The sequence below is a fragment of the Molossus molossus genome, unplaced genomic scaffold (assembly GCF_014108415.1).
Source record: "Molossus molossus isolate mMolMol1 unplaced genomic scaffold, mMolMol1.p scaffold_m16_p_4, whole genome shotgun sequence".
In the NCBI taxonomy this organism is placed as follows: Eukaryota; Metazoa; Chordata; class Mammalia; order Chiroptera; family Molossidae; genus Molossus; species Molossus molossus.
Window position 1 is genome coordinate 114,036,621 of NW_023425377.1, and position 13,690 is coordinate 114,050,310.

General features: G+C 46.5%; 1 protein-coding gene across 1 annotated transcript in view; it reads left to right on the plus strand.

Annotated features, from left to right (window-relative positions):
* The window catches only part of SETD7 (SET domain containing 7, histone lysine methyltransferase), a 40,532-nt gene extending 32,901 nt beyond the window's left edge, over positions 1 to 7,631 (plus strand). The window contains exon 8 of the mRNA XM_036241424.1: positions 4,811 to 7,631. Within this exon, the coding sequence (XP_036097317.1) occupies positions 4,811 to 4,991 (181 nt within the window). The 3' untranslated portion in view covers positions 4,992 to 7,631. The remainder of the gene's footprint in view (positions 1 to 4,810) is intronic.
* The last annotated feature ends 6,059 nt before the right edge of the window (positions 7,632 to 13,690 follow it).

Genomic DNA, 13,690 nt, shown 5'->3' on the forward strand with positions numbered 1-13,690 from the left:
ATTGGTTGTTACAGTTTTGCTTTTTTAGTATATTTTCATTGATTTTTTTTTTTTAAGAGAGAGAGGAAGGGAGAGGGGGAGAGAGAGAAGCATCGATATGAGAGAGAAACATCTATCTGTTGCCTTCCATATGCACCGTGACCAGGGATCGAACCCATAACCTGCAGCCTTTCTGTGGATGGGACAACGCTCAGCCAACTGAGCCACGTTGGCCAGGGCAGTGGTTGCTATCTTATTGTGGCTTTTTTGCCCTTCACTTGTCTTATTCTGGAAAATGAAGGATAGTGTTATTTGAAATAATAGTAAAAAATTGAAATGACTCTGCATAATGGAGATTAGGGAATGCTTTCATGATGTGAAAGGAAAGAGAAAATAATCCTAAGTGCAGGGAATGTGGTCTCAGTGTTGTACAAGTCTTATACAATCATAGTTCCTATTATTTGTCAATAAGAGGAATGAGGTATTGCCCTGAATGGTTTGGATCAGCAGTTAGAGCGTCAGCCCTCAGACCAAATAGTCGTGAGTTCGATTCGGGTCAAGGGCAGGTACCTTGGTTGCAGTTCAGGCCCCGAACTTGGTCAGGGTTGTGTGCAATCAGTCGATGTCTCTCTCACACATGGATGTTTCTCTCTCTCTCTCCCTCCCTCTTTATCTGAAGATAAATGAAAAAATATGCTCCGGTGAGGATTTAAAAAAAAAGAGGAATGAAGTACTGATGAATATCACAGTAGCATGAGCCTTGAAAACATTATGCAGGAAGCCAGTCACAAAAGCACATTAATACGAATGTGCAAATTCATAGAGACAGAATGCAGATCAGTGGTTGCCTAGAGCTGGTGGGGAGTGGGGAGAAATGGTGTTGATGGCTACTGAGTATGGGAGTTTTTTTGAGGGTCAGGTTTTAAAATTTGATAGTGGTAATGGTTGTACCACTGAAAACTACTACATACTTGCATACTTAAAATGGATGAATTTTATGATATGTGAATTATATATCAATAAAGCCGTTATTTTTTTAAAAAATCAAAAAACCCTACCTTCCTCTCGGAAGTTTGAATCTCCTTTTTGAACTGCTCATTGAATATCTTTTTGGAAACCTCTGCGGATGGGGAGCTTACTATTATCCACAAAGGTGGCTGTCTGGACAAACAGATATTCTGAAATTACTTTTTGGGCTCTCTGAATGTTTTGTTTGTTTGTTTGTTTGTTTGATTTGAGAGGGGCGAAGACATTGATTTGTTGTTCCTCTTATTTATGCATTCTGGTTGATTTTTTTTTCTTTTTTAGAGAGAGTGGAAGGAAGGGAGAGAGAGAGGGAGACATCGATTTGTTCCACTTATTATGCATTCTGGTTGTTGTTGTTGTTGTTGTTGTTTTAGAGAGAGTGGAAGGGAGGGAGGGAGAGAGTGGGAGATGTCAATTTGTTGTTCCACTTATTATGCATTCTGGTTGTTGTTGTTTTTAGAGAGAGTGGAAAGGAAGGAGAGGGAGGAAAGGAAAAAGAGAGAGAAACATTGATGTGAAAGAGGCCAGGGGTGGGAATCAAACTTGCAACCCAGTTACATGCCCTTAACTGGGAATCAAACACACAACCTTTTGCTGCGCAGGCCAATGCTCTAACCACTGAGCAACACTGGCCAGGGCTCTTGTTTGTTTTTTTTTTAATTGAGCCCAAATGAGTTTCTCTGTAACATCCAGCCCTTGGCCCTAATTGTCTCCATTTCTTTCCGGTGCACTATGTCCATCTTTCTTCCACATGGTAGCCCTACAAATATTTTAGCACTGTTTATATTCCTTCTGAATGTTCCCGTCCCAAAGTGAAGTATCCCTGACTGTTCCTTAAAGGATACAGTTGGGATTCTTTGCACTGTGGTCTCTGGTCCTTAGCTTGCCAGCTCTTCCTGGGAGCTGGGGAGCCGCGGGCGGCCTCTCCTGCTCAGCCGTGGCTGCCGTCTCTCCATCCTCCCGCTTCGTAACGTGAGCGGGATCAGACCACGTGCACATAATCTACAGGAAAATTGCCAGGATCTGACTGTCCCTCCTCGCATCCCTGAGATGGCTTTAAAATTGCCCGGCAGTGACTTGCCCTCCTTGGCAGTCAGTACAAATACTGAAGCTACAACTTCGGTTTAAAGGGTGGGTAGAAATGGCAGTGGACGTGTGTCATGTGACATGAAACTGACACTCTTATGACCTCCAAGGCTTTCATGGCCAATGTGAAATTAGGCCAAAGCATCGTTCCAAGCTGCACACAGCTTCACAACAACCCTTTAAAGCAGTGGTAATAACGATGATAAATTCTACTTAGACTGCTGTTTTAAGACACATCAGTCTGTGATCTCACTGCAAGGACGATTTTTCTCACCAGAAGGCAGAGGGAGCAGGAGACAGGAGGGACCACTGGTACAAAGTCAAGTCCCTGGACTCTTCAGGGTGGTTGTTTTTCAAGACCAATGTGACCAATTAGTTTTGGGGGGCAATGGGAAGACTCCCTGAGAAAACAATGAAATATAAAAATCAGATACCAATTTATGGCATTCATTTGCTCTAAAATCATTGGCGTTGTAATGCACACTCAGCACAAATAAAACAACCTCCGAGGCTGTTTTAACCGCAGTCTGGCACAAAATGTCCAACACACAGTCAAGAACCACTTTCCTAGCGGTACACACCGGTAACGTGTCCAGAAGGGGCCCGGGGCGTTGTGCCCCTGACGTTTGCCACGCACTTACTCTGGGTGACCCGTGCTCAGCCTTCTCGGGCAGGGTGCACTCCGGCTCCCAGGAACCGCAGGCTTCTCCCGAAGTGATCGGGACCCCGTGTTTCAGTACCGCCTGGCGGAACCAACGCCTGAAGTTGAGTTCTTCTCAGTCTCTCCGTTTCCTACTCTCTGACAATAATGATAATAAGCAGGAAAATGAAAACACAAGAGGATTGTAAGAAAAGTCATAGGTTTCTCACAGGATTTTTTTTCAGTGTACCAGATTAACTAGAGTTCCATTTCAGGTGTATTATTTTTAAATGGGATATTTTAACTTGAGACAAAGAGTTGTGATTTTAATAAAGAATTCCTGAATCCCTGGTCCAGGGATCTGCTCTGTGAGGGAGCACAACCTGCTCACACACACATGTACACTGTCATGCATGCTCTCACACGTGCACACTCACGTGTACGCTCTCACACACGTGCATGCTCTCACACATGTGCACACTCACACATATGCTCTCACACACATGCATGCTCTCACACGTGCACGCTCTCAATGCATGCTCTCACACACATACACACAAACGTGCATGCTCTCACACACACATGCACACTGTCTCAATGCACACTCTCACACACATGCACACACACGGGCATGCTCTCACACACGTGCACCCTGTCTCACACATGTACACTCTTACACAGTGCACACTCTCACACACATGCATGCTCTCACACACGTGCACGCTGTCTCACACACGTGCACGCGCTCACACATACGTTCACACTCTTACCATAGTAACTAATATTAGCTGAGTCCTCACTCTGTGCCAGGCACTGTGTGAGGTGATTTATACACGTGACTGTTTTGTCACAACCACCGCTCTTGTCGGAGAAGGATTACTAATACTCTGATTTTGCAGCTGAAGAGAGTGAGACTCAGAGATAGGAGCTGAGCTGTCCAAGAGGAGGCATGATCATGTGTGGAACCAGGACTCACATTAAAGTCGTCTGACCCAACTCAAGTGTGCTTTTCAGGAAACATGACCCTTGAGTAGGTGAACATAGAGGACCCTCGAATGGGGTTGATATTGCTCCTTTGAACCCCACACACGAGATGACCCTGAGCCTCAGACACTCCTTTCCCACCCCGAGAGAGGGAACCAGCCAAGGACTTCATCATGCCCGTGTGCCCATCTAACTTCAGGCCCGGAAGCTTCTGCTTTGATGTCTCCATGCCCTTTGTTCAAAAAGTGACAACACACCCCTCAGACTTTTGACCAGATAAAACACAGCTCATTTCTTTTTGACTGTGCTTTGGATACAGCCATTGGGGGTTTCAGCAGCTGCTAGGGGAGCCCATCCCCTGTTTATCACCTGTCCTGAGGAGAGCTGGCGGCGAGCGGGCTGGGAACCTTGGCGAGGACTGTGACAGCTAGAGTCCTGCCTCTGCTTCTGAGGAGACTGAACAGGACGAGAGGCTGCCCCCTTCCAGGAGGCTCCCCGGGGAAACAGTCAGAGGGCTGGCAGAGAGGGCTACACTTCCCCCTTGGAGAGAAATCTCCATCCATGTTTTTGCTAGAAAAGAACAGGTCCCCTATCTGTACAGGGCAGAATGCAGAGTTTCTGCTTTTGTAAATCGACAGGGCTCTTTCTTACAACTCCCAGGTGCCCTGGTAAAGCCACCCTGCCCCTCCCCCAGGTGCAGCCTGGTAATCCGATGCCACGGGCCAGACGGGCTGAAATTCCGCTGCACTGGATTCGATTTCTCACTGAGGACAGACTTTTGTTGTTGACCGCGTTTGCTGGTTTATAAATACAGAGGGCCAAATATGCTAAAAAAGGAAGACAGAGCAGCGCTTGGGAAACTCCCCCGTGGTTGTGAATCTCCTGGGGGTGCCATTAAAATGCAGATTCCAGCCCCACGGGTCTGGGTGCAGCTGAGATTCCGGTTAGCACCTCCTGGGTGAAGCTGATGCTGGCTGCTCTGGGACCTACCCGTGGTATCAGGGAAGATCACGTGGGGGATTCCCCACCAGCCCCCGCACCCCAGGTTTGCTTCTAATCTGCCCGGGGAATGACTGTGCCCATCTTGATGTCTAGGTTTGTCCACCCCCGGTTTGGGCCCATCAAGTGCATCCGCACACTCCGAGCAGTGGAGGCCGACGAGGAGCTCACCGTGGCCTATGGCTATGACCACAGCCCCCCGGGGAAGAGTGGGCCTGAAGCCCCCGAGTGGTACCAGGTGGAGCTGAAGGCCTTCCAGGACGCCCAGCAGAAGTGAAGGGCCTGGCTCCGGGCCTCGGAGACCTGGAATAGAAACTTGGATCTATGCACTACGTTTGTCCGCCTGCGGGACAACCAGGGACTGCTCGTGCTGTGACATCACATCCTCTCACTCTGCGTGCGCAACAACTTTCTCGCATACTAACTAGGTTTGACTGTATTACTCATACCAGATTTAAAATTAGCTAGCCTTGCAGCAGCGTCCTACTGAGAGGTATTGTCGAGCACTTGACATAGGCAGCATGATGTTCTTGGGTGGTTCGAGTCTAAATCCGGACCACATTCAGAGATGCCAAATGATCAGACCGAAAAAGGGAAAGGGGGTTTTTCAGTCATTTTTAGTCAGTGGTTTTTCCATGATGTTTTTTCCTATGGCCAATGCAAAGTGTGTTGTTATCCACCTGCAAATGGCCCATAAGGAAGATAGAGAATTACTACATTTTTATTCTCTAAATGTAGTACAGTTGCCTTTTAACCTTTGATCTGTATCTTGCAGTAGAATGGCTTTGTTTTTTTCATAGTGGACAGAACCTCACTTTTTGAGTCAGTTCACCCCTCGATCCTGTTCTCTGTCTCAGACACCTTTCACAGGAGAGAACTTCCCAATGGGTTTTGTGTCCGTGCCAGTGTATAGGTCTCTCTGGCTCTTTCTATATCATTGTTTCATTATTATGTCCTAATATAAAGAACTGGCTCAGAGAGCCAGGCTATTATTATAGAATTATTATTCTCGCATGTAAACAAAGATATCTTTGCATTAATATGTGAGAAGGAAGCATTTACTTTGTTTGCATTAAGTTATGGAAGAGTTGTAATATATACTTTAAGAAAGAAGAGAGGGAAATTATCATTTCTAAGCAGTAACTGTGGCAATTTTACAATATCTTCAGTAGTGCTAGTAATTTTTTTCTCCGTGCATATACATTAAATGTACATAACACAGAGCAGTCTGGCTTGCAGCACAGTGCATTGAATTCAGAAGTCAAATAGCAAACTTGAATTCTAACACAGAATTCACAAGTTGCGTTTGTTTTTATCGCTACTGTTAAGAGAGACATACTGATCACTAGATACAAAATCAGACAACACTAAAACTCTTCATCCTTGTGATTTTAAAGCACTTACCTGCTTCAGAGCATTGTGAATTAAGAATAACACTTGTATAGTTTAAAAGCAACAATATCAATAGCATTTCAGCTTTTTTGCAAGCCATGTATAATCACAACTGCAGAAATAAGGAGAAAACCCCTGTTTTTAGTTTAGCTAATTAGGTATGCAACATAACTGGGATGGCGCTGGATAGATTCTGAGACTTTGGGGTTGCTCTCGCCACATGCAATGGCTGTGTCTGTAGATGCCTCGAGGAGGTAGCTGGGAGGTCCGGTGAGCAGGGGACTCAGACCTGCAGTTGTCAGTGGTGGCCCTGTCACCTGAGCCAGTTCGGTCCTGAAAGTTAAAGCCTTCTTGCTGTAGCTGGTAGAGAGCTCTGACTTGCTGGGAAGGGGACAAGAGTAGAGAAACTGGCAGGAGGAAGTTTGATCGTTCTTGTCAGTGACATATTGCTCTTAGGAAGAACTGAACAGAATGCTTGACTCGGCTCCTGACAACCTTTAGTCCAGGCAGCCCCTGGGCACAGCACCAGCTCGGGATGCTGACAGAGCTGCCCTTTCTTTGTTGGCCAGGCCAGGCTTGTGGGAGCCCCCCTCCTGGCAGGGCCAGGGTGGCGAGGTGGTGTGGCTTCAGGGAGCTGCGCCGATGATGATTCACATATGAGAGGTTGTCAGGGCTGCTGGAAAGATGTCCCACGAAGGACCGAAGAGAGTTTTTAGATGAAAAGGCACCAGGATAGGATCGCTCCTATTCTGCAGAAAGAGACCGTTCTGTGAACTGTGACAGATGGGCAGCCCTGGGACGTATTCTGATCGGTGCTTTCATTCAAATGGGTCCCAACGTGAGTGGCTGTGGGCAGGAGAGAGATGGCGTTAATGAACCCCCGTGGTTCGGGCTGGGAGTCGTTGGGGGCAGATGGCCGCCGTCCCCCTGCAGCCGCTGGGAGGTTCCTTCCCGAGGGCCGCGCTGCTCTGGCTGAGGCTGCAGCGAGGTGTAATTTCTGGGCGATGTGCTCCTCTAATGACCCCGTTCAGATGGAACTTGTCTTTTTTATGCTTTTTTTTTCCACAAAGGGATTAAAGAGTTGTAAGTAGTGATTACCCAATGAATCCATTACATATTGGATGATAATGCTCTGAGTTTAAAACGCAGCAGTGTGTCCTGACCTTCAGACATCAGGAAACAAACCCAAGCCGAACCTCTCTGTCTCTCTCCCTCCTGCCCATCGGTGTCTACTGGCCCATCCTTCCTTCTCCTGCCCTCTCCTTCCTCTTCCTCTGTCTGTGACAAGGCCTGGGGGGTACCGCCACCCCCAGCTGACCTTGTGCTCTCTTCCTCTCTCTCCTCCATGTTCTCAGCTCCTCCTTGCCGGCCTCTCTGCTCTGAGTGCCCTTCGGACCCTGTCTGTCTGTCTTTCCATCTGTGTGGACCTCTCTCCATCTACTCTGCGTCATGTCTAGCTCTGTCATTTCTGCTGTCCCCCTGCCACACACACACAGACACACACACGCAAACACGTACAGATACACACACACACACACTGATACACACACATACACACAGATACACACAGACACAGATACACACAGAGAAACACACACACAGATACACACACAGACACACACACAGATACACACATGCAAACACGTACAGATACACACACACACTGATACACACACACAGATACACACACAGACAGATACACACACAGATACACACACGCAAACACGTACAGATACACACACACACTGATACACACACAGATACACACACAGATACACACACACACAGATACACACACAGACACACACAGATACGTGCGCGCACGCGCACATACACACACTCTCCCAGTGTAAGGCTTTGTCACAGGTAGACTCAGGGGGCTGGAGGTTCCCTGTGTTCCGTCGGTGGGAAAGCAGTCAAGGGCGTTGACATTCCCTAAGGAAGTCCCCGGCGAGTACACAAGGGTTTTTCCTTGTCTGAGCCGAAGTCTGACGGGGAAGCTCCAGGATGTACTTTCTGCTGACTCCTTACATCCTCTGTGGAAGGAAACATGTCATCGTGACCAGGGAGATGTGGAAAATCCCACGTGGTGAGGAATAAAGAAATCACTTTTTGCTCACCCCAAGACCGGCTGTGCCTCTGGGTGCAGGACGCCAGGGTCTTGAGGAGATTCGCTCAGAGCGTCTCAGCCCACCCCCTGCATGGCCAGAACTTTCCTCAGCAGCTTTTCTGTGATGACATAGTATCTCGTGTTAGTCAGGAATAAACCAGTCCAGAGGAGCACGTCCTCAGACGGACATTGGGACAGAATAACAGGAACAACTGTGAGAGCCGAGTGTCCAACACAAAGGCAGGGTGAGGTCGCAGCGCAGCGGGCCAGGGAGGCGTGAGTTAGGACCTTTTCTTACTTTCCCTGCCTCATCCCTGCTCTCCCTGAGAAACCGAGAAGGAAATTCACTTTTCCAGGCCTCCCTGAACCCGCCTGTGGTTGTGGTTCAACTTCTTTGCCCTGTGGAGGTTCTTCACACCTGAAAAGCTGTTCCCTTACCACCAGCCATCCGAAAGGCCAAGGCGGAGGCCCAGTGGGACTGTTCACGACGGTAACTGTGACTGGTGACGTGCAGGATGTGTGAACAGTGACCTGGAAGGTTGCCTTCTCAGCGAGACAGGACGTGGCACTTCAGTAACTTTCCTTGAATATAGAATATTTTAAGTCACTCAACTGCAACATGCATTTAAGATCTTCCGAGAAGGTACAGTTCTCTGTTTTGCTTTGTTTTAAAACAGTTGCCTCAAGTTTCTGTCTTAAGAGTAGTGATTTAGAATCCAGACATCTTTCGTTTTAGAAAAACAAGCAAAGCTATGTTGCAAGGCTGACCATTGTGATGTTTATTTGCCACAGATCAAAGGTTCACAAAATATATTAAATCTGCATCTACTTGAGGTACCTTGATAGATTGGGTGTTTTTTTGTTTTTTTTTTCTTTGATCGTTCCCTTCAGGAATTGGAGCCTTGGTGTACCTTTTTTGGTTTAAAAATTCCAAATTTTAATAGTTTTATTTTGCCAAATGTGTGCATATTCAAAGCAATGAAACAATTTCAAGCCATACAACCACAGGGGTGGAACCCTTTTCACAAATTTTAATGTGTTTGTATGTAAATAGATGTTTGTATGAAATATTTTCATGGTAGAATGACTATATTTAAATGAAGTTGAATTATTCCAGTGCTGTTTAAAAAAAAATTACAAAATTTTTGGTGAGAATTATCTGAGTCTATTGAGATATAATGCAGATCAGTTTTGATTTTTAAAAATCAAAAGCCTACAAATAACTCTGACCCAAGGCAACTTCTTTGCGTTGTTGCATGTGACATGGCGAGAGCTTGTAGGCTTCCCCAGTGCCTCAGCCGCTTCCTGGTGTAAGTTAGGTGCTCATGGAGGTGTGTCCGCCCTTCAGTGACTCACTCCTGGCCTAGGGGCCTGTGAGTGAATTCAAGGCATTAGAGACAATGGTGCATTTATCCAGAGCACAATTTCTTTGCAGGGCAGCAGAATCAGAAGCCAGATGTGGCCACTTGAACCTCAGAACTGGGATTTGTGGCCACCACCAACCGCCACCCTTACTGCCTAGTCACACTTGTCAGGGAGGCTGCCCTCAGTGGAGTTGGGGTTCGACCCCAGGGTGGGACTTCACGGTTTTGCTAGCAGTCCCTGCCTCCTGACCTCCACCTCGCAGAGAGGAAGGAGGAGGCAGCAGCTGGCAAGGGGCCCGTTTCTCAGCACAGTACTTTCCTGTCTCAGCTCTGGGTGACTATGCACGTACGCACCAAACTTCCAACCAGAGAGAGACGTCCTCGGATAATGCCAATCCTTGCTTCCTGTCTGTGACTTCGATACCAAGACCAATCACTTCCCCAGGGCATACCTCCCAGCTCTCCTGACCCTACGTTACTAAAATACTCCTTTATAACGATTTTCAACTTGACTGGGGGTTTTCTGTTTTCCACTTTGGTCCTGGATATAATGAAATGATCAATTTTATGACAAATTTTCACTGTGTATACTAGCAATATGTACACACATGCCAATGTATCCTAACATTGACTTGGTTACATTTTGGGTTACTATAATTAATCTCGATTTATGTATTGGGAAATACAGGGACTACGTAATGCCTGCTTATCATAGAAGAAATTTGGTTCATGGTTCTGAGCTCCCTACTTCAAAAGTTTTTTCCTCCTGGGTTTTCTACATTCTCTTTTTATTCTGAAATGCATTTATGAGGTTGTGAGGTATGTTTACGGAATGGAAGCCAGGGGTACACTTTTAGCATTTACTGCAACCAAAAGTTAACCCCACCACAGTTAACGAGCATCTTTGACTGGTCTTCTGTGGAATTTGAACTAAATCTATGAGCCTTATTCAATATCTATAACTCTATGATTTTTTAAAATTATGGGAAATTAATGAAAGATGTTTACATGAATAATGTTTGCCCTTACTGTGTTATGAATGAGTTTTTTGTAGTGTGTCTGGGTGCATGTGCAAGAGAGTAGGAAAAATGTTTCTGAAACAAAACTTGACAAATATTTGTAATGAAAAGTAAATTTAAAGATTGCTATAATCGCGCTATAGAAACAATGCAAGTATTAAACAAAATATACAATCATCTGTCATTGTCTTCTTTTGGTCATCAAGGGCAAAAAGGGAATAATGTTTTCTCTTATGCACCATCCACCTATATATTTATTTCATTTTTTATCCTCGCCCAAGGACATTTTTCCATTTTTTGTTCAGATAGAGTGGGAGGAAGAGAGAGAGAGAGAAACATCGATGTGAAAGGGACACATTGAGTGGCTGCCACCTGCACGACCAACCAGGGCCGGGGACAGACTGCAACCGAGGTACGTGCCCTTAGCGGGAACCGAACCCGGGTCTCTCTGGACCGCCGGCCGACGCTCTAACCGCTGAGCCAAACCGGCCAGGGCCCACCTATACATTTAAATTACTAAGCCAACTTGACATTTTAAGTTGTGTGGAAACGTTATGAACCATTCCCATGTGAAAGCACCGCAGTGGGACCCGAGGAGGAGTTTGGTGTGTATGTGCCAGGACCACATACACCCATGAATCCAGCAAAATTAGCAAGATCAACCCAAAGTGTCTCTGATCGATGACATAAAAGCTAAGGGTATTGAAGATAAATGCGATGACCAGGGAAATGGCTGGCAGACGGGAACACCAAACCAAACCTGCCCTCTCTGGTCCCCCTTCTCTGCACCAGCGCCAACGGGCCACACCAGGCTACATGCGCACACTGTCGATTATTAATAAGGGAACCATCGAAGTGACCTCCCCCGCAGAAGACTGGCTTTGGGGACCTGCAGGCGTATCTTACTGGGTGCGCACAAAGCATTCTCTAAATATTTGATGTGAGAATGACCGAACTTAGAGTGTCCTTTTTTAAAAAAATTATGTTCTCCGTTTTGTTGGTTGCCAGATGGGAAGGGTCTTGAGGGAATGGGTGAAAAAGGTGAAGGGATTAAGAAGTACAAATTGGTTGTTAGACTGACAAACCTCAAAGGGAAGGGGGGTGAGGGGTGGGAAGAAACAAACCAAAGAACTTATATGCATATATGCATAACCAATGGACACAGACAGCAGTGTGGGGAAGGCAGGAGGGGGGCGGGAGCAGGGAGGAGGGCGTCAATAGAGGGAAAAGGAGGAACATCTGTAATACATTCAACAATAAAGATTAGTTTTTTTTAAAAAAGTTCCTTGAGCACTATTTAAAAAAAAAAATCATGTTCTTAGTTTGCTCATTCTTTCAACACGTATTTCTCAAGCTGGACCATCTTGTTCAAGGCCATTAACAAATCAGTGCACAAAACAAAGTCCCTGACTTGTGGAGCTCACATTTTCATGGGGACACTGGTCGTAAACCAGCCAGGGACCCATGCGTGTGCCAGGTAAGTGCTAAGGAACAAGGAAGGGGGGAGGGTATGTCGGGAGAGGGTTGCAGGGCTGAGACTGGAGAGACTTCTGAGAGGGGAGGGCCCAAACTGGGGGTCTGAGGAAAGGTTTCAGGCCCAGGAGGGGCTGCAAGGAGCCAACCCCGAGGTGGGAGCTGTGTGGAATGTCCAAGAATGGGGAGGCCAGGGAATCTAATTCTATAGGGCCACCAAAGCCATTTTAAGGACTTGGTTTTTAACTCAGAGTGTGATGGGAGGTCAACCAATGATGTAAAATACTAAACAAACCAGTTTTGTTCACCTTCCCGCACGCACAGCAGGTTCTAAGCACACTTCTGACATGTTCATCGTTACTACCCTCCCGGGGAGGGTTCTGGACAGAGGAGGGTGAGACCTGCCTCCCTTGGGTAACAGGGTCACTCTGGGTGTTAGCAGGTAGGTGGGCTGGAGTGGGGGTGGGGACCCAGGTGGAAACGGAGGACAACACGGTGATAGGTGGGATGAAAGGGGTGACGGTGATGAGAAGGGGTTGAATTGTGGATATACCATAAAGGCAGGGACAACAGAATGGGCTGAGATGTGGGGTTAGCTATTTTAAATTGTAGGTTTTCTCTTCCAGGTGTGGTGAGGCCAACAGATCAGGAGACGAGGGAAAAGATCGAGTTCCCAGGGGGAGAGGCTATATCATGCAGGGGGCCCCTTGAGCTGCAGGGACAGGCAGAGGCAGAGGGGCAGGTTTAGGTGGCTGGTTCGAATCACGTCAGCGGGCCCTGGGTGGAGGGGCTGTCTCTGGTGGTCTGGTGCCTGGCTCTGTGGGGGAGCCCATAAAGAAACTGGTTGCCCTGAGGGCTCTGGGCTGGTTGGTCTGCATAGGAAAGTCACGGGTGCTTTGCTATTTTTCTAGGAATTGGTAGCCCAGGGTCGGCTGGACCCAAGATGTCAAAGCATCAGAATAAAAAGACAGTTGGGAAATAAGGAATCGAAGCTGAGTGTGAATTTTGGTCTGAGCAAGTGAAAGAATAATCACTTGGGAAAATAAATGCTATCACCAGTGCTAACAGTGTCTCTCCCTGAACTGCCTGCACTCTCCAGTTTATTTCTAGTCCCAGAACAACCCATTCATTTTTCCATGGTCCAGCTCCCTCGTGTGGCGAGAGTTTATTCTCATATTGCTTCTGAAATAAAGCAATAAAACAAAAACTTTATTCAATGGATGATTTAATACATTTTAAAAACAGACATCAACTCTGGGCCAGTGTTTATTTCTGTTACCAGATTGGACTTTGGCTGAATGAAGACACCATTTTAGGGCTTTTTTACTTATTAAATAAGCCCAACTTTCAAAAGGGCTAATAGTGCTTTTGGAGCCTTCAGCAAAGCTTGTTTGTCTTTTAAAAGGAACAAAAGTCTTTTCATGTCACATAGCTCTTGAAAATCTACCTGGCTAAAGCAGTCTTCTGCAAAACATGGGTTATGCGTTCATCAGCCCTAAATTAACCAAATATTTTACTTTGCTGATCTATCACTTTTTTTAATGAGTCAGCCATGTGTGCTGAGAGTTACAGATCGCCAGGTGAAGTTACCTGCCGGTTACCCATGTGCACAAACTGT